Source organism: Berghia stephanieae, chromosome 10 (genome assembly GCF_034508935.2).
Source record: "Berghia stephanieae isolate SIO BIC M18660-M18661 chromosome 10, UCSD_Bste_1.3, whole genome shotgun sequence".
NCBI lineage: Eukaryota > Metazoa > Mollusca > Gastropoda > Nudibranchia > Aeolidiidae > Berghia > Berghia stephanieae.
The window spans coordinates 35848280-35871089 of record NC_088369.1 but is presented as its reverse complement, the minus strand read 5'-3'; the positions used below and the strand labels follow the sequence as shown (position 1 = coordinate 35871089).

The 22810-nt window shown below is 34.1% G+C and overlaps 1 protein-coding gene across 1 annotated transcript; it reads left to right on the top strand.

Annotated features, from left to right (window-relative positions):
* The first annotated feature begins 5102 nt into the window (after positions 1–5102).
* Positions 5103–17745, top strand: LOC144981055 (phospholipid scramblase 2-like). Its single transcript, XM_078929150.1, has 8 exons — positions 5103–5244; positions 10398–10654; positions 11292–11444; positions 12205–12282; positions 12762–12901; positions 14514–14678; positions 15966–16127; positions 17028–17745. Exons 2-8 carry the CDS (start codon positions 10420–10422, stop codon positions 17088–17090), a joined length of 996 nt encoding a protein of 331 aa, XP_078785276.1. The 5' UTR covers positions 5103–5244; positions 10398–10419; the 3' UTR covers positions 17091–17745.
* Positions 17746–22810: the final 5065 nt, after the last annotated feature.

The window sequence follows — 22810 nt, the reverse complement described above, 5'->3', positions numbered from 1 at the left end:
CCACGTACTCCCCCTCTCGTCTTTTTACATGTCCGAACCATTTCAATATGTCTTCTCTCATCTTTATTGATACATTCTTCACTTCACTCAACCTTCGAATTCGTTCTGAACCATTTCAATATTATATCTTCTCTCATCTTTATTGATACATACATTCTTCACTTCAGCCAACCTTCGAATTAATTCATTTCTCACTTTTTATTTTCTTGTCCAGCCATCTCAACATCCTCATTTCTGCCACCTCAACTTCTTTATCTTGTTTCTTTGTTGTAGCTGCTGTCTCTAGTCCATATAACATTGCTGGTCTTACAACTGTTGTATATATTTCCCCCTTCAGCTTTGCGAAAATCGTTTGCCACACATAACTCCAGTTACCTTCCTCCAATTATTCCAGCATGCCTGTATCCTCTTCTTAACCTCCATCTCATTGCCCCCATCTAATTGAACAGTTGTTCCTAAGTATTTGAATTGGTTTATCTCTGGCACATCCTCTTCTCCTATCTTTATCGGTGGTTCTGCTCTCCGTTGTCCGATGCACAAATACTTTGTCTTCGATCTGCTTACCTTTAATCCCCTCCTTTCCAACACCCGTCTCCAACCCTCCAGTTCCTTTTCCGCCTCAGCTTTTGTAGCATTCAAAAGTACTACATCATCCGCATACATAATGTTCCATGGTGCCTCTCGTCGAATGGGTTCTGTTATTAGGACATCAATTACTATTGCAAACAGCAGTGGGCTGAGAGCAGATCCCTGGTGTAATCCAACTCTTACATTAATTGGATCAGTTGAGCCAACAGCTGTCCTTACCACTGTTTTGTTTCCTTTGTACATATCTTGGATAACTTTGATATATTTTCTCTGTTACCCTCTTTGCTCTTAAAAGTGATTGGGTCATGGACGTTAAATCAAGTTTAAGTCCATAAGATGCAAAAGGCACACCATGCCCATCACCGCAAATCTTATTCATAAACGTTACTTATCACAACACACTATAACTAATCCTGTCCTTCACGTCTATTATGTCATGTGCAGTGGCGGTTCTAGCCTATTTATAGTGGTGGGGCAAAGATGATTCGGTCATATATATATATATATATATATATATATATATATATATATATATATATATATATATATATATATATATATATATTTCAACTTTTAAAAAAATAAAATATTTCAACCACAAATAATCACATTCACAATGAAATGACAATACCAGTAGATTTTAATTATTCCAAACGTAATCAAAAGGAATCACGAAAGAGAATACAACAAAAAAATAAAGCGACGAGACAAAATGCGACAACACCTTGACAATACAAGTCCATTTCGTTCACTCGAAAAATTAAAGAGATGCTTTAATCCCTCAACAGCAAGATTGATATTTCTGTTACATTTTCAGAAGTACGTAGTAACTTAAGTTTTCATCGAGAAGCAACAACCGCGATATGACTCGAGTTTCATTCAGAGCTCAAATTGCATCATTTTTACTGCTCCCTTGGTGGTTAGAATGATTGTGCCGGTGGTGGTAGTGGTTGGAATAGTGGTAGCGGTGGTGGTGGAGGAGGAGGAGGAGGAGGAGGAGGAGGAGGAGGAGGAAGAGGAGACGGTGAGGGAGGATGTAATTATGGTACTGGTTTTGGTTGTGCTGTTGGTTAGAATGATAGTTGTGGAGACGATGACGAAAATTATATGATGATGTTGATAATGTTTTTATTGCTATTGTAGTACTTGGTGTTTATGTTGTTGTTGTTGTTAATGATGATGATAATGATGGCAACGACGATGTCGTCGACAATGATGATTACCGTACGATATTACAAAGTTTATTCAATCTTAGGCTTTCGCCATTAAATCATACAATTTGATGACAACATACATGAAAGTGGAAAAAAATGGTAAATGGAACCAAACAATAAATTGATACCATTAATAACCACAAAAAATACAACAATCGTAATACCACCAACACGTACAATAATAATAATAATAATAATAATAATAATAATAATAATAATAATAATAATAATAATAGTAATAATAATAATAATAATAATAATAATAATAATAATAATAATAATAATAATAATAATAATAATAATAATAATAATAATAATAATAATAATAATAATAATAACAATAATAATATTACCATCATCATTATTACCACCACCATCACCATCATTATTACGTTTCCAATGAGTTTTTCTCGTTTTTTAAAAAATTGATACCTTAATAGACGAAAATTCCGGTGATTTTTTTAAAGGATAGTTAAAATATCTACGATTTTATTAACCCTGAAAACTACGATTTTTATTTTCCTATTTCAAGTAGGCAGGTCTGCTATGACAAGTATCAGTTCCATAGTCAAAAAAAGACAAACAAAAACAAAGTTTACTTAATCTTAGGCTTTCGCCAATAATTAATACAATACAATTAAGACAAAATAATGCTACCAATCTCTCCTCATGCATTCGTTAGACTATAACAATAACGACCGTGTTATCTTTACTCCTTACCCAACCAACCCCCTAGCTTCCCGCCTCTTCATCGCGAACTACCTTATGTATGTATTAGCTTCAGGACGGGCAAGTACGGAATCTGCCCACCCTTCCTTTAAACGTCTTTATTTCCTCTATAGCCTAACTTAGTTAGAATTCAACTCTCTGCTTTCTCAGAAGAGTATTTCTCGTATACTAATTCAATTGTTGAGTAAACCAAAATGGTGGTTGTATTTTATATATTTATTTAGTCGTGACTTCTGAATAAAAGTGTTTTATTAGAGGTAATTCAATAGAAAATACATTGTTGTGCAAAAATATTTAGTCTGGCAATAAAAATACAGCGGCAATTACTTTAAGAATTTTTTTTTAAAAGGAACAAATTAATTTGTTTAAAAAAAACAAAACAAAACAAAAAACAAACAAATAAGACAACAATTTAAATAAATGAATTTTGAGAAGCACTAAAGAAAACGAGAAAAAAAAAAAAAAGAAATAATTTAAATGGATAAACAAATATATTAAAACAACACAAGTTAAAACTAACTTGATATAATATTAGTAAATTGATAAATTTAATTCAATACTGGAACCTTCCCAATGTTATTACATCAATGGTACCAGCACAAGTAAGGCAATAAATAAGAAAAAGTTCGTTTGCCAAAATCTCTGTTTAGTGCTCACTGGTTTATAAGGTGGGCTCATTTGAATTAGCCCGACCTAGAACTAGAGAGGCCAGACAGCAAAATCGTCAGGCGACGTGACGATGAGATGACGATGTGGGCGGAGTGGAGTGGTTGGGGGGGGGGGGGGTGATAAAAAAGAACAGGAGCGTATCCTGGTTTATGCATTACGGGGTGCATGGTGATTCGCAATCTATCAAAAATACATACAAATTGATTTCAGTACGAAGTATCAAGTTCAAGTACTAACTTTTAAAATTATCTAATTTTAATTAGATTATTTCGGACCTGGTAATACAGCTTATAACTTGAAAAAACAGGCTGGTATTTGCCCACCCTGCCCATTATTACCAGCCGTCCCTGGTCATGTGGTAGTTTGTTCCATTCACTTATTGTTCGACGGGAAAACCTGTATTTGTATGTGTTTGTTTGTTCTTGGAAATGACTGGTGGAATTTGTTGGTGTGATGAAGCTTGATCGAATAATATCTGTTTTTTTTAAAAAATGGTTAATGTAGATTGGAATGTTTATGGCTGACTGTTTGCTTTTGATGTCTTAAAATTGATTGAATTTCTGAGAGCTTGTCTACTTTGTGCCACCCAGACCGAACGATTGAGCATTTACATAAACACACACCCACACAGAGGCAGGCACGCATATATATATATATATATATATATATATATATATATATATATATATATATATATACACACACACACACAATATATATATATATATATGTATATATATATATATGTATATATATATATATATATATATATATATATATAATTATATATATATATATATATATATATATATATATATATATATATATATATATATATGGTTGTGTGTGTGTGTGTGCAGGGTTGCCAGTTTGGCATTTTAAATGCCAGATTCCAAAAATCTGGCATTTTTGAAAACCGTTTGGCATTAGAAAAATCATTTGGCATTTGGCATTTTCATTTGGCATTTTCTTTTCTTGTATATTATACTTCAAATGACACCTTTTCTTAATTATTTCTAAACGCGTAAAAACAAACATCTTCACATTTCTTTTTCATTCTTAAAATCCAACCGTGGTGTAGTGGTTTAGCACTCCACTTAGTAGTCAGTAGGTAAATAATTACCCCAACAGGAAATTTAGTATAATTCAAAAAACAAAAACAAAAAAAAAAAAAAGAAAAGAAAAAGAAAAGAAAACACGCAAGCCACCAGGATATGATAGTAAATTGTCTATCAAAAGTGAGTAGTTTTCTTAGTGGGGGTGGGAGTCAACAGACTTTGGCATCTTTTTGAGTGTTTTGGCATTTTTTGAGTCTTCCCCTGGCATTTTGTTGAAAAATAATCTGGCAACCCTGTGTGTGTGTGTGAGTGTGTATGTGCGAGCGTCTTATATGGCGTGCTAACTTATCAGTATCTGCCAAAAATATGTAGTTGCGCAATATTCATGGATTGTCCACTGAGTCAGGATAATCGAACTAACAACAAGGTACTAGGAAATCATTCAAGACTTGCTATACACTGACAAGGGGGGGGGGGGGGGGGGGGGGGGGGGATCACCAAGTTTTGTTTTAAATTATACACTAATTTTAATAATAGGTCAATGGTTCGTTCCAAAAGCCCCCTTTCAACTTTAAATAACCACGCCTACTTCTCTGGTCACATAAACAAAAGTACAAGCCAGTGGAAACAATACTTCCGGGTGGGCAAAGAATGCAAAACTGGGCGATACATACTTATTGCAGTAAAAGCTATTTTCTCTGAACCTAAATTGGGGACAAACAGATAACCATCTTTGTGCATGCTCTTATAAAAAACTTTTGTTATCAGGGTTATTAATTTCTTATTTCATAACTCTCATACATTTTCCAAAATTTTCTTTTTCTTTATGGAATAAAAGTTTGTAGCCGACTACAGAGGCAACCAACAGATCGTGATTTTTATCAATCTTGTATGGCCCATATTTTGACCATCACTTTATGAGAACTTGGATAGTTGTGGGGTCTGCTGTAAACTTCGCTTTGAATTGTCATTTTTTCTGTTTGAAGGTTGGCTTTTAAATATATTTCTCTTTCAATTTAATTCATTTGCATTTGATCTTTTTCCCGATACTGATAAATTATGGATCTGTACTCTTGACTATCATGATCAAGAGAACAGAGATAGAGAAGCACAGTCAGGGAGTAATGAATGATTATTATGATTATGATGTCCACTGCCTTGGGCGGCCCAGTAGGAGGACAAGAAATTTACTGGAAAACAAAAGAGAAACGTCGGCTGTGATGGGGTTCGAACTCTCGTATCCACGAGGTGGCATCCTTCGAGGGTTCAGTAGAAAGTACCCTTTTTTCGACATGGTAACTCTTGAATTACAAGATATGAAGTGAATAGAAAAGTGCCAGAAGACAATAGAGAATAAAAATTTTTCGCGGCGGTGGTGGGGTTCGAACCTGCGACCTTATTGGTACGACAACTCCGCCTGGCAGGTGAGAGCGTGGCTCTACCGTGTGAGCTATCAACGAACACAAAAATATTCGTTTCAAACTCAAAGTCATTACTAGATCCCTCTCTCACCCACTTCTTGAGACCGCCGATTCGTTCGTACACACCATCGCGAATAATTTTGACCAGCAGTTAAGCTTAATAGCCAATATTCTCAACACAAACATATAACATAGAAACGATTGAGACATTGAGTATGCTCCGGTGTATGGGGTGAATTTTTAATTCAGAAAAGTGAGTGGAGCAGGCACCCATGTTGGTAACAACAAGATATGAAGTGAATAGAAAAGTGCCAGAAGACAATAGAGAATAAAAATTTTTCGCGGCGGTGGTGGGGTTCGAACCTGCGACCTTATTGGTACGACAACTCCGCCTGGCAGGTGAGAGCGTGGCTCTACCGTGTGAGCTATCAACGAACACAAAAATATTCGTTTCAAACTCAAAGTCATTACTAGATCCCTCTCTCACCCACTTCTTGAGACCGCCGATTCGTTCGTACACCACCATCGCGAATAATTTTGACCAGCAGTTAAGCTTAATAGCCAATATTCTCAAACACAAACATATAACATAGAAACGATTGAGACATTGAGTATGCTCCGGTGTATGGGGTGAATTTTTAATTCAGAAAAGTGAGTGGAGCAGGCACCCATGTTGGTAACAACAAGATATGAAGTGAATAGAAAAGTGCCAGAAGACAATAGAGAATAAAAATTTTTCGCGGCGGTGGTGGGGTTCGAACCTGCGACCTTATTGGTACGACAACTCCGCCTGGCAGGTGAGAGCGTGGCTCTACCGTGTGAGCTATCAACGAACACAAAAATATTCGTTTCAAACTCAAAGTCATTACTAGATCCCTCTCTCACCACTTCTTGAGACCGCCGATTCGTTCGTACACCACCATCGCGAATAATTTTGACCAGCAGTTAAGCTTAATAGCCATATTCTCAACACAAACATATAACATAGAAACGATTGAGACATTGAGTATGCTCCGGTGTATGGGGTGAATTTTTAATTCAGAAAAGTGAGTGGAGCAGGCACCCATGTTGGTAACAACAAGATATGAAGTGAATAGTGCCAGGCGGAGTTGTCGTACCAATAAGGTCGCAGGTTCGAACCCCACCACCGCCGCGAAAAATTTTTATTCTCTATTGTCTTCTGGCACTTTTCTATTCACTTCATATCTTGTTGTTACCAACATGGGTGCCTGCTCCACTCACTTTTCTGAATTAAAAATTCACCCCATACACCGGAGCATACTCAATGTCTCAATCGTTTCTATGTTATATGTTTGTGTTGAGAATATTGGCTATTAAGCTTAACTGCTGGTCAAAATTATTCGCGATGGTGGTGTACGAACGAATCGGCGGTCTCAAGAAGTGGGTGAGAGAGGGATCTAGTAATGACTTTGAGTTTGAAACGAATATTTTTGTGTTCGTTGATAGCTCACACGGTAGAGCCACGCTCTCACCTGCCAGGCGGAGTTGTCGTACCAATAAGGTCGCAGGTTCGAACCCCACCACCGCCGCGAAAAATTTTTATTCTCTATTGTCTTCTGGCACTTTTCTATTCACTTCATATCTTGTTGTTACCAACATGGGTGCCTGCTCCACTCACTTTTCTGAATTAAAAATTCACCCCATACACCGGAGCATACTCAATGTCTCAATCGTTTCTATGTTATATGTTTGTGTTGAGAATATTGGCTATTAAGCTTAACTGCTGGTCAAAATTATTCGCGATGGTGGTGTACGAACGAATCGGCGGTCTCAAGAAGTGGGGTGAGAGAGGGATCTAGTAATGACTTTGAGTTTGAAACGAATATTTTTGTGTTCGTTGATAGCTCACACGGTAGAGCCACGCTCTCACCTGCCAGGCGGAGTTGTCGTACCAATAAGGTCGCAGGTTCGAACCCCACCACCGCCGCGAAAAATTTTTATTCTCTATTGTCTTCTGGCACTTTTCTATTCACTTCATATCTTGTTGTTACCAACATGGGTGCCTGCTCCACTCACTTTTCTGAATTAATAACTCTTGAATTGCACAATATAAGCTGTTACGCTCCTGTACTCTGTGACTCTCTCACTCTCTGACATGGACCGTGGACAGACGCTGTTGCAGAGTGCTAAGGCATGTCTAGTTTCAGTACAGTCACAGAGTGGAACTCAGTTAATACGGGTATAGTTGGACTATCTAGCAAAGAAAAAAACAAACAAAATAAAGTTGTAGCCTAGTCCCGTTATATCCGTGCATACGGCATTTAAATTAGAGGCTGCCTCTATTCTCATCCTGGGTGAGAATAGAAAAACAGTTGAGCTCTCATCCTGGGTGAGAATAGAGGTAGTGGCACCTTCTCGCTTTTCTCACCCCTGTATTAACAAACAGGTAGAATCAGCTTAGCGCCCCCCCCCCCCCCCCCCCTTCTCATGTGACTGCTATTAGTGGTACAGGGTGAACATACATGTCATGCATTTAAAATTTAGACTGGATGGCTTGAGATTATGGGAATCATGTTGGAAATTAATTTGTATACGAGAGTTAATCTCTCTCTCTCTCTCTCTCTCTCTCTCTCTCTCTCTCTCTCTCTCTCTCTCTCTCTCCCTCCCTCTCTCTCGTGAGCGACAAGCTACGCCATCACAAGACATTTGGTCGGCGTGACGAGCCCATTAATGCAAGGGGGTGATAGAATACCACTCACTTAAAGAGAAGCAATACTGAGGGAATTTTTTAAAAACCCACAAGTCACAAGGAACACATTTGTGACCCCCTGCCTGAAACAGTATTAAGTCGGGAATTTCAATTTTTTTTTGGTATCCATTCAAAGCTTATTTCATGATGAAAATTTGATATCAAATTTATAAAATTCTGATTATTCTTTCCGGGATATAACCGTTTGAAGTAGGAAGAGTGTAAAAACCAAGTTTTGAGAAATGAAGTGGCAATTCGGACTCGAGTCTGAATAGGCTCCTGTCACTATTCAGACTCAAACTCCAATGTGCCTGCGCAAAGACAAAGGGCAGGACGACACAATTTTGGTTGTAGGCAGAGGGTGTAACTGAAGAAAAAGAAAAAGAGTTCAGAAGAAATTCTGTTTTGCCCATATCACACTGACTCAGCTCATACTCCTCCTCACATTATCAAAATATGTAATTTTTAAATTACTTATTTTTGTCCTGATTTTATTTGGACATCATGTTATGTTGTTAGAAAAGCTTTTCATTTATATCACAGTTACTTTGACTTGACTTTTGTTACTTTTAAAGAGTTTTAACTCTTTTCTTTTGGGAGGCCTTCTGAAAGCTCCTAATCTCCTAGTGCTAAGGGAAACAACTCAAATATTCCCTCAAAGAATCCTAAGAAAAAATAAAACCTAGTACCTTTAACTAACCCTAATAGGAAAAAAAAAACACCCTATATCAACTTTACTAAGACTTATAACTAACCCTAATAGAAAAAAAATCCTCTGACCTTGAGCTAACCCTAATAGAAGAAAAAAAAACAACCTAGGACTGCTTTGCACTTCCTTTTGATACTTCACAAATCAAAATGGGGTCCGAGAATCAAAACAATGGTCAAATTAGGAAATTTTAAACTTTCACAAATCTATCAAGGTTTGTTCTAGAGTTTTCAAAATGCTTCTATATGATGACAAATTGAATAAATAAATACATGACAAAATTCCACGGTGAAAATACAAATTGAAAGAAATGCTAGCGCTTGAGTATATAAAAAAAACAAAAACAAAAACTATACTGCCATAGGAAACTATTCAGATTGAGTCCAAATATGTGTGTTAACCTGTTGATTGCATATGCCCATTGGAAGTTGAGTCCGAATAGTCATAGGAGACTATTCAGACTCGAGTCTGAATAGCTGCAGCTTTTGAGAAAATCGACTTTCTAGTTAAGGCACCTGTTTCTGTTCTTTTTCTTCTTTTTCTACTTCTCTGGTGATCAAAAATTGACCAGACTAGAAAGTTTTCATTGAAAAAAGAAATAATATGAAATAAAACATGAATAAATAAAAATTAGAAATAGAAACATGACTCTTTCTCATTATGGCCAATTTGGTTACGGATGTGGCTATCTGGCAGTCCTGCCATAAACCTAGTTTGGCCTTACCCCAGGCTCCGAATGTAGCCACTAGAATTCACTCTCCAAAACCGAGTTCATCTTGAAATAATACCACATCAAGATAGTGGGTCACATTTGGATCAGAGTCAGAACTAAAAAAAAAGCCTAAAAAAAATAATCAATCCCCCCCCCCCCCCCCCCCACCCAAAATTAAAAACAAACAAAAAACAAACAAAAAACAGAACTAAACAACAAAACAAAATAAAACCAACAAAACAAAACAAGAATTTTTTTAGTTCAAAGTGGTTAAGTTGATTCTGTATTATAAAAGATTGGTATCAATAGGGTGTGAACAAATGTTATGTTGTTTTTCTGCTGGATCAATTAGCGGATGGTGACCTACTATGAAGCATGAGTCTAAATCCTCTTCTGCCAATTTTCTTCTCACCTTCCTTTCCCATCCATTTTTCCTTTTTCCACATATTTGATTGCTTTTATGAAGTAGAATTTCTCATTCTTTTCGTGTGTATGAATGTTCAGTTAAGAATTGCAAAATTCAGTTCAACTTCCTCATCTCCAACTACCTCTTATAATTAAATAATTTAATTCTGATTCCAAACCAGTGCCCGTCAGTCATCATTCACCATGTCTGAGAAACTCCCTCCTCCGGAAGTCAATCCAGGTGCGCCCCAACCACCCTACCCAACTGGGCAGCCCGGGGGAATGTATCCTCAAGTACCACAGCCACAACCTGGCCCTGGAGGTTACCCCCCACCCCAAGCAGGGTACCCCCAGACTCAGCAACCTGGATATCCTCAGCCTCAGCCAGGGTATCCCCAACCAGGTGGAGATGCCATTGCAATGCAGCCCATGCCAGGAGGTAAGATATGAATGTAGATGAAATGTTTGGCGGCACAGGGATATCTAATCACAATTAGACTTTTTCTTTTAGAAATAGATATATTTGTGGCTCATTGCTTCAAACCTGGTATTATTTCAGGATTAATCAGATCCCAAAAAGTGAATTTTTGAAGAATTAAAATGTTAAAAAATGCAAATTTATAGATTTGCAAAGTTTAAGAAATTATATTTTATTCTCCACCAGCAGCACAGCAGTTTAGAACAGTGGCATTTAATAAATCAACTAATTCAGAGTGCTCATTGCTAGTATAATAGTGTGAACAGCTAACGAGTGGTAGAATATAAACATTAAATGAAGATAACAATATCATATATGGCTAATTGATGTTATATTTTAAAAGACTGTAATACCCTTTTGCAAATTGTGCATTAGAGCCAAAAAATTATGTTCTGCCTCACTCGAATGGTTCCAGACAATTTTAAAAACTGACATCAACAGTATTTGTCACTTTTTCCATACAGACTCTAAATTCACCTCTACGGATACAATATGACAATACCAATAGGTCATATTTGATAAAACCAATACTTGGGATCTTGTAAAATGAAACATTAAAGACTACTCTTTAATTGCTTTAAATCAATGTCCTTAACAGGAGCCCCTGGAGTCCCTGGTGTCCCTGGTGCTCCAGGAGGTGCTGGCTGGGCCCCATCCCCCAACACCCCTTTGGTCAACTGTCCACCAGGCCTGGAATATCTCGGACAGATCGACCAGTTGCTTGTCAAGCAGAAATTGGAAGCAATTGAAGGTAAGTGGAAGAGAAATGTTTAAAAAAAATTTCCCACAGATTACAATTCTTATCGTCAGAGGAAAATGAATATTTATTTTCAGTCACAACTAATACTTACGCTACTCTAAATGTTTTTACGAATGAAATAGTTTCGGCTTTGTTTTTATTATCTTAAATTGAAACATTTTGGATCAAATATATTATGTTCTGAAAGGGGAATTCACCTTAAAAACAAAAGGAAGACGTTGAATTTGTGAGACAGGCTATATAGGTTAGCCAAGATCTAGCTTCAAGTTCTTATGTAAGGCAAATTAATTCCAATACTCGAGATTTATGTAATAATGCCATCCAATGGAAGCAGCTTTTAAGGCAACATTTCCTTGCTTGAAGTCTTAGACTTAAACCTTTTGATCTTTTAGAATTAACCCCCCTCAATGTCAAACATGGGTCAAGAAAATCCTCTGATTCCAATTTCTAAAGGTTGGTACAGTATGTATTAATCTGGATATTAATCGATTATCTAAGACATAACTGATAGAGAATTTTCTTTTTTTTTTTTTTTTAGAAAATGAGCTTTATCTTCGTCTTCAAAGTCAAGTCTCACCACTCTTGTAAAATGGAAAAGGAAATGATCTATTTTCAACTATCAGCTTTAATGCAAGAATTTATTAATAGTTTTGATTTATTTTCAGCGATTTGATCACTTAAAAAAAACAAAACAAAAACAACCTGTTAGCCCAACATTTCTTTAAACCATTATTATGATTTCATATTTCAGCTTTCACTGGATTTGAAACAAATAACAAATATGAAATAAGAAACTCTGTTGGGCAACGTGTCTACATGGCTGTTGAAGGTAAGAACCTTTTTAAATTGATTTTTTATCTTATTTTTCATATTGTTTTCTTTGTTGGAGGCAACTAAACTAGGTGCTTTTTTGTCCTTAAAGTGTCACAAGCTATCATATGTGCTGAATTCAAAAGCCTAGGCACTATGCTACTGAAAATTTTTGTCATTTTAACTTGATTTTGAAATAGACATGGAAATTTATACAATAATGTTATGAAGATCTCAAATTTCTAGGAAGTTGTTAAAAAGTAATGAGGTATTCTAATGAAGGGGCCATTTTGTTAAAACATTTGAATGTATAAATATAAATAAATTGAGACTAAGTTATAAATCTATCTTACAGGAAGCCTATATTATGATACAGTAGTAGTAAATTCACTCATCTTAGAGTTTAACTTTTTTAGAGCGTCTGCTTTACCCCGAAATAATACCAGATCAAGGAGGTAGGTAATATTTCACTAATATGGTTGACATCCTTCATTTCAGACACATGCTGCTGTACAAGGAACTGTTGTGGTGCTTCAAGACCATTTGACATGAAGATCATGGATAACCAGAAGAAGGAGATAATGCATTTGTCCCGACCACTTCGTTGCAGTTCTTGTATATGCCCATGCTGCTTGCAGGTATGATAACTACATTATTGGAATGTTAAACGTGCAGTTTTAACCCTTTTGTCAGAGAGTAATGGAAAACTGAAATTAGTAACTCTGTGATTCAATTTCAAGACAAATACAGAAAGCATGTTTGAAAACAGATATAGGGGGATGGAAGATACAGTAAGTGCCTTCCTGCCCACTATGTGAGTTCAGGAACCCCATCCATATGAGGGTGGAATGAAATTACTTGGTTTTGCCCTGACCCTGGCCAGATACCCTAACTGGGAGGGAAACAGTCAAATGTATAGAGTTTTGGGAGATGATATTTTTTGTCTTGTAAATCATCTCACTGCTATGCACTGTATAATGTTTTGTTTTGTTTACATATTAGATATGATTTGGAAACATTTGAGTGTTTTTCCCTTCGTGGGGACCTGTGATTGTGTCTGGATGAGACTTTTAGGTGATCTCAAACTAAGTGCTTTGATTGCGTGCTCTTGGAATATACCTCTGTTTCCTATTTGAACCAATTCCCCTTTGTGTTATCTTTTCTTGAGTGCTTTAATTGTAAAATTCTAGAACTTTTTACAATCCCAATTTCTTTCTTTTCACTGGTTCGGGTATGATCTTAATGTGTTGCAAGCGCAGTAAAACCCTTAAAAACAAACTGATGATGATGATGGTAGTGGAGCTAAGTCGGGTGACTACTTACAAAGCGGGCTTAAAGGATATTTTAATGTACAGTAACTTTCAAATATATTTTGAAATGGTTACAGTTGTGGGAAGGTTTATTTTGCACTGTTGAAATGACCTTTTATGTTTTATGTTATTTTGTTTGTAACAAACATTTTTACAACATGATAAAGAGATGGCGCTGAGAAGATTGAGAATAATCGAGACATGAAAGCACAGATGCATATTTTTAAATAATTCTAAATTCTTGAAAAAAATAAATAGGCTAGACTTGAGAAAATGTTTTTGATTGTTATTGTATGACATTTTTTAAAAAGTATTTTTGCAACTGAAAAGACACCCTGCTGATTCTGATCAAGAAGAAACATTCTAAAGTGTAATGAGAATTTAAATTAAAGGATCACAACTGAAACCCGATCTGTTTGGTCCTTGCATAAATTGTTTAATCAGCTAGTGAAATAGCAGGTACCCAATTCTATAATTAAATTTGACATTGCATAACAATGGTATTAGGTATATTGACCTATTGTGTTTTATCCCTCTTGGATTCTCAATATGCATTTACAGAAAAAAATGTTATGGTAGATATTGCATTTAAAAACAAAACCATACATAGATTTTTGTTAACACAAATGGTGATAAATGCATAAAAAATCCCTAGATTTATGTACTGTTTGATTAAGCATGTTGTTAAAGATATCAAAAAATATTTCTCCTATTAGCTAGATTTTCTTAAGCAAAATTTTAAAAGATTCATTGGCTTGTTCTGAAAATTTTGAACTTTGTACCTGATTTCTGAACAATGACTTTGATCTGTGAAATTAGCGACTTATTTTGTTTTTATGTGCAGACTCGCATATGGCCCAAAATTTTGAAAATATAGGCCCTGAAGCTCTATATTTAAAATAATGAAATCATGAAATAATATTTATATTTTCTCTTCCAGAAATTAATGGTGGAGGCTCCTAAAGGATCACTTGTCGGTGTGGTTAGACAAGCCTGGAGTTGCTGTCACCCCAAATACAAGATTAACAATGCTGAAGATGAGACTATGCTTCGAATCAAGGGACCCTGCTGTAGATGTAACATCTGTGGTGACATTGAATTTGAGGTAGGTTTTTTTTTTGATAAATCTTTCCAGAGTGAGGTGTAAAAATCTGAAAAGTTGTGTTTGAAATGGGTCAAGCTCGACAGAAAGAAGACTACAGGGAAAAAAAATCATCACAAGAATTGACTGGCGCATGGAGTCATAAAATTCCTTATTACCAGTAAGATTTGTTACTAGAGGGAAGTCATGGCCAATCTAATCATCCAATGAATAGCAAGGTAGTAGCTGGTGAAGGCAATGTAATAAAAAAAACTAGTGATTTTACCTTTCTGTAATAAACCTTCAGACCGATAGGTCCCTGGTTTGATTCCGGTCTGGGAGGCTCAGAGTTAAGTCCCTGGACAGGGCTCATCACTCACATTCTTTCACCATACTGGAGGTGTAGAATGAGAATCTGACCGGTAACAGCATTATCTCTGTCAAATGAAAATGTAATAGTGTCTCGCAGTCTCATCCTCCCATTTTAAGTGGTACAATAGTTTCAATAGTCATGATGTCACTTCCCTCATAATGACGCATGGTAACTTATTAACTATCGGAACAATGGCGGACGCCCTTATGAAATATTTCTCCGATGAGCATAAAAGTGTATCCAGAGGAGAAAGACATTATAAATATGATCATGTTTTGACTTTTATACATTCTGATCACATGACATATAAAAAGTTATAGCCAGCATGAAGAATAAGAAGTACCCATTTTCTTTGTTTAGAACCAGGCTGTTTGCCGTTGCTGGGCAACGTGACATCAGACTGGTGAATCCAATTAGCTCGGAACTCCATGGGCTCATTTTGTGTTTATTGCACTGTATAACAGCTTGAGTTGCTGTGTTGTTGACCAAAGACATAATCCCTCAAACAGGGTAATCCCCAACATCTCCTCGAGGCATGATTTAACTCTCTCCTTACCAGCCATTTTCAGGATTTTCCCCAAAACTTCGCACCCAACTAATAAAAAATATATTTTATATCACCCAAACACAATAGCAGCACGTTTTTGCGATAAATAATTTCTTTAGCAAAACATGCTCTACAACACACTGTTCATTTTCTTAAAATTTTATGATGTACGAGAGAAATTTGAATAAGAAAAATGTTGGTTATATCGTAACGAATGTGACGATTTTCCTGTTGTTGGTAAAGAGAGGGTTAAAATTTTATAAATCTGACTCAAATACAAAGGCCACTGTATATCCCTCAATAAATAAATAAATTAAAGAAACAAAACAATACACAACAAAAATAGAACAAGCCTTGACCACAGTTGCCAAATATAATCTCCTTTATTCAGGTGACCTCCCCTGATGAGTCAACTCATGTTGGTCAGATCACCAAGCAGTGGTCTGGACTGGCCAAGGAGGTTTTCACAGATGCTGACAATTTTGGAGTCACATTCCCTCTGGACCTCGATGTTAAAACCAAGGCTACTGTCCTGGGCGCCGTTTTCCTGATTGTGAGTATTATATCTCTCTGTCCTTACCTTTATCAATAACAATGTGAAATTGAATGTAAGCTTCAATTTAATATATTAAAACAGATAAAATGGACGTTTCAGGTTTCTCATTTATCAACAAAACAGGATGAATGAAACACTGCAGACGAATGAGATAAGGTGGTAGTGGCGTTAAGATTAATAAACAAAAACAAATATATATATATATATATATATATTTGTTTTTGTTTATTCATCTTAACGCCACTATAACATTATCTCATTCGTCTGTAGTGTTTCATTCATCCTGTTTTGTTGATAAATGGGAAACCCGAAATGTCCATTTTATCTGTTTTAATATATTAAATTATATATATATATATAATATAAATAAACAAGTTCACATATTTTTTGCTGATACAATTGTTTCCATGTCCTCCATTTCATCAGTTGATATTAGCGATACTGCAGATAAATGTCGACTGACGAAATGGAGGACATAGAAACAATTGTATCAGCAAAAAATACATGAGTGGCCTTATTTTTATATTTATATTCTCTAACCAACAGTATCAAGCACTCTCGTACCTACAAGTACCCACCAACACTCATATACATATATGTATGCCAAATGAATGTAAATAAGAGTTAATTATATTACTAATATTGAATATGACGACTTATTTATATATTAGATATTTAATTCTAAATATTATAAATTAATTGACATTGCATACTATCTATATAATTGAGAAATTGTATCTAAGCATAAAAGTTACACAGAGCATTTAAATGTTTTTAGAACCTATTAGCTCTTAAACGATACAATATATATTAAAAAAACAACTTATTTTCAATAATAGATAATGCTTATTAGTGCAAATCATTCATTTTCTCCTTTTTTAAAATTCTTCTTTTCAGGATTTCATGTACTTTGAGCATGACAGTGGCGACGTGAAAGATGAAGCTAAGAGGCTTAAATAGACTCCTTGATACGTCTTTCCAAAGGCTGCAAAATCCATCATGTTATCTTTTGATGTCGCTATTATTTTGTTATTGCCAGCATTCTTGATCACTTTGATTGGAATCTATCAGTCTTTTCAAATTTTAGTTTATATTATCAACTCTTGTAATTGACTATTTTTGTTTATGAAGGAACATTTTTGATATCCCGTTTTATGATAGGAAATGATTGGAAATCAGACAATTTTTAAAAAGTTTTTTTTTTCTCTTTCCAGACAATTCTAGTCAATACCTCAGTATTGATACTCTTGTATTTTTTTTAAATTTTGGGTAATGAAAAAGACATTCTTCACTTTATTTCTTGACTTTTTATTTTTAATTTGTGAAGTTAAAAGAAGAAAAGAAGTATGCCTTTCTTTACTCAATGTTAAAAATTTTTATTATAATTTTCTTTATTTTCTCATCAAATTGTTGGCACAGTTCAAATTGGTGGGTTTTTCCTTATTTGGACTTAATCTGTCAATTAAAGCTTTTTTTCTTTTTCGTAAATCACTGAAACTGTTATATATGTATATGACTATCTATTATAATTATATATAACTATCTATTATAATTATATATAACTATCTGATTATCATGTCGTAGCGTTGAGATTTCTTAAACTGAAAAAAAAAAATCCCCAAAAAAACAACATATTGCTTGGATCCAATATTGGTATTAATTTCTCTACTGTTTTGATAATCTCTCTATTAAAGCATAAAACTGAAAAGAAATCAGGCGAGATATTAACAGTCATTTAGTTTTTGTCTACGGTACCTGTTTTTACTTTCTATAATAATTTTTAAAAATAATTTCGCAGTTATATGTCATGTGCGCAAAAAAAAATAAAAATGAAATTGTCTTTCTTTTTCTTTTTTTTTTTCTTTTTAAAGTTAAAAGAATTAAAGTTAGATGTGTATAAATTTGAGTGACCAATCCCGTTAATGTAACTGATTTTATCGTTCTATACTTATACTTTCATTGTAATTGTAATTAAGCTTATTAGATTTCCTGGTTCTGAGGTGTGAAATATATTATGCTGTAGTCAATACCTAGTTCCTTTTTTACTATTGTTATAATTTTCCTTATTTGCTCCATTGTAGAGAGGCGATAAGTAGTTGTAAAGACTCGATGTAAAACATACAATTAGTTTAAGGATAAGTGATAAAAGAAGAGATTGGCATTGAATATTATTATCAGCATAATACTTACTATCGAAATTTGTTTTCCACCATGAATTGAAATTTCATGATTGATGATATTTTGTCTGATTCTTACGTGCAGAACTGTCATTTTATACATTTGTGCGTCAAAAAAGATTTTTAGCTCAAACCCAAGTTACACACAATATGCAGTCAATAATAATCAGTAATATAATAATAATAGTCAGTAATATGAGGGTTAGGGCTTGATGCTGACACAATGAGATATCATTTTTTAAAAATAACCCAACCAAACAACAATTCCCACCAATGGATTTTTGGTCTCTAGGATAAAATTCAAGTAACCTTGAATTTTAACACACTTTATATTCCATAACATTTAAAATTAATCTACATTTATGTTGTTATGAAGACTTTGTAGACTGCTTATATTATTCTCATCTTATGCCAAAAAAAAAAAAAATTTTTAAATGATGATGCAATTTTTGTTTGATAAGATAACGTAGATCTCATGAATAAAGATCATTGCCTGTAGCAAAATGGTTTTATAGTATTAAAATATGTTGTGAACATTTTACCCGGTTTCGATATATTTTTATAAATGAGAGAATATATATAATTCCTTTTGGCATGCTCGTGTTTTATCATCTGGTCAAAATTTGTAGAAGCTTTGTCTTATATCCTTTATAAAAAAACATATTTTGATACCAAAGGCATTATTATTTTTATTGTGTTTTATGAATGATGATGGTGCGTTGTAACAAAAAATTTAATTTGTTTATTAAGATTTATGTTTATAATTCACAGTCAATTGTACTTTTTCAAGAATACAATCCAGAGCCTCTTGTTGCCTAGCATTTACTTTTACGGATTTGTTCAATTTGTTGATCCATGTTTGGGGAAAAGAAATCCTGTTTTATTATTTTTTTTTATACTTTATATCCCATCAAGTAAGAATTCTTCATTTGTAGTGGCAGTGAAAATGATCTCGTTTCCAATAAAAAAACAAAAAACAACAAAAAAATAATAATAATAAAAACAAACAAAAATAAACGAAAAAATCAAAATATTGTGACCCAAAGGCATATGTGGCCGATCGTATTTTAAAGGGATCAACCAGTTAATTGAAATTCAGTTTTTATAGCCACAAAGATGAAACTTGAAGTTAAATTCTATTCGTTACGATGGGGAATAAATACATTTGCAACAGATTCAAAGTTCACTTTTCTTATTTTAATTCTAAAGTCAGTTTTCAGGGTCCTAATCACCCCGACATAATCCCGTTTTGAGACGATGGGTCATCTTATTAGTATTTTTTTTTTCTCTTTCATTAGGCAATAAGAATATGCTGCTAGTTCTAAGAAAATTTATTTGAAAGATCATCTCTTGGAAGAAAAAAAAAAGGGGGTATTAAATATCCAAAATGATTAAATGAAGGTTTTATATCGTCTAAACACAAGTTACTGTACCAATAATGGGTACCATAAAATCGGGCAACTCGGCCACATTTTTGTGATTGGTTTGTTTGCATCATCATCATCATCATTTTTTTTTAAAAAGCTGAATTATGAGTCACTTATTATATTTATAGATTTACACAAATACATTAATATTATTTATATATATATTTATCATTTCGAAGTGTGTTCGGGATGCCAAAACAGTCAGATTTCTTCATCAATCTGCTCATTTATTATTATTGGGTTTTTTATAATATAATTCATATTTGTTTACTCAATGTTACAGTAATTTTTTTTTTCCGTGTACTTTTTTAAAAAAGTGTTAAAAAATACACTAAAATGCATTATGTGGGTAACTTATAACTATGTTAGTCCAATACACTGCATTGTATATATTAGTATTAGTTAGATGCACTTTATATTATTCATTACGCTATAATATATAACTTAAAAGTATATTTGTGTGCAGCTGATTTAATATTCAAATTATCTTTGACCAGCTGGTTTTAGCTGTGATTAAATTTATCACAAATGTTTGAGGATCATTATTGTTTATATGCATTTAGTTGATTTTAAATATGATTAATTATGAGGAGTGTTTTACTTGGTTTGATTTATACATCATATTATTGTATGTGAGATATTTGGCCGAACAAGTTAAGAAAATCGGATGTTTGAACCAGAGAAAGGTCATGTGATCACAGATTCCTTAGATAAACCCTTTTTCTATAAAAAAAAAATAAAAATACATCATTAAATTTTTAAAAAATTCACATAGTGAAGACTTTAATTTCTATCTCAAAGTTATTTCCCTCTACTTAAGTAATGCTAAAGCTTTTGTGATATCCCCTCTGTGGCAACTGCTGTTATTTTTCTTTTCTTTTTAGACCAGTAGGATGTTGTCTGGTGACTGATTAAGATCTGAACAAGTGTGTATGAAAGGCACGTTTCATACCCACTTGTTCAGATCTTTATCTTATACTGGTGCCTGTTCCTTAATTTCTTTAATTTGTCCTGAGACTGAAGCCTTAAATGGTAAAAAAGAAATCAACAAAACACTGGCCATTTGTTAGTTATTCTCTTGGTTGGGTAGCCACAGTCATTAGTGGATCTAACGGGAATTACTCTTATGAGCTATACTAGCATCCCTTTCATAGGGTGGCAAGCAATAGTTTCTATTCATTGCTTCAGACACCAGGATAAACCCAAAATGCAGATGCTAAAAGCACTAGCTTTCTAATTTAAAACTAGCACTATTTTTATTAATAAAATTTTTTTTCCTCCTTCATTCTAGAAATGTTTTCCTTAAAAAATTTTTGGTCACTACGCAATCATTTCGATATGTAATTCTGTAATTTTTGAACATTTTACAATCTTGTATTTTAAAAAAAAAAAAAAAAAAATTTATAAAGAAATTTGATGGGTACTATGTTTTTCCATCAAGATCCTTCCTATGTGCTTCATTCTATCATCCTTTAAAATGTTACTGCTTTTTTCTATAGCCTTTATTCGACAGGGTATGACAGATTTTCCCTCTATCTGTCTCCATCAAGATTATTTTTCTCAATGTTTATGTAACACTCAACATTTTGTACACTGATCGTTTCTAAAATTTCTGTGTTTCATTCTCTGATATGCCTTTTATATAATAAACTACTTTTGATATGTTGTTATCCCTGTTGATGTTGTTGTTGTTGTTATTATTATTATTATTATTATTATTATTATTATTATTATTATTATTATTATTATTATTATTATTATTAGTTATTAATATATTTGTTCATTTTTTTTTCAAATATATCATTATCTGCAAGTTCAACCTATTTTTAGACAAAGAACAAGTATTTGTTTTCTTATATCTACTTAGTACACCTTAACTATGCTAGTGTTTACCTCCTTAGAGCTGAAAAAACATAATGTATGTATGTACTTATACTGTATGTATATTCATTGCTAAGGTTAGTTATAGTTAATAGTCATGAGGTACATTTTCATTGATGCATGTCAACAGTCCTGAATGCCTCTCACGTTTAAACTTCTTATTAATTTACACAGGGACATAGTTCAGTCTATCCTTTTGGCTTTGGAAAACCATGTTAGCTCGGCATATTTTTTTTATGGTCACTTTAAAAGTTGTCATCTAAGATATTCTAGTTGTCATCTAAGATATTCTAAAGCTTGTGTGACACACCAATGGTATCTGGATCTGCTTCTAAATTCTATCTTATTGGCTTCGTGACGACCTGGATTAGACATAAGGCATCCTTTGTTACTTATCGGCAGTTGTTCTAAGAAGGAAGTGAGTTGGACCTGTGCTTGTGTCTGGATGAGACTTTTAGGTGATCTGAGTACTTTGATGGTGTGCTCTTGGAATCTGCACCTGTTTCTTATTTGAACCAATTCCCCTTTGTCTTCTCTTTGCTTGGGTGCTTTAATTGTAATTCTAGAACTTTTTACTTTCCCATTTTATAGATAGAATGCGCTTGGCCAAGGAGTTCACAACATTGCCATCCGGACGTATAAATGACCAACACACAAACTCTGTGTAACCATGAACGTTTATAGTCAGGTTAATACAGTTTAGTGAGAACAACTCACAAACGCGGATGGCAAAAACAATAACAAAGGCCTGAGTGACGTCATCTGCCTACTATCTATACCTTTTTACTGGCGCTGATATGACCTTAATGTGTTGCAGCACCTTAAAACACTTAAAACCAAACAAAACAAATACTTATTGGCAGTTATTCTAAGAAGGAAGTGAGTTGGATTGGGTGAAGACCGTGTTACTGCCATACACTGAAAAAACATTTATAAAATTTTGGAGGAATAAAAAATAAATTTGCCCTTTAAATATTGATCCGATTAGAATGACCATCATCCTATCAAAAACTCTCAAACCTGGGACATCCAGAAGTCACATCTTCCACAAGAATAAGCTCACCTTCTTGTTCACCATTCAAAGAAGCTTTTCTTTTTAGTTTGTGAGCATTAATTACACTGATATCATGTTAAATAACAGTAATGAACATTGTCTAGAATTTGGAGGGTCCATTCTTTTGACTGGTCTAGTGTC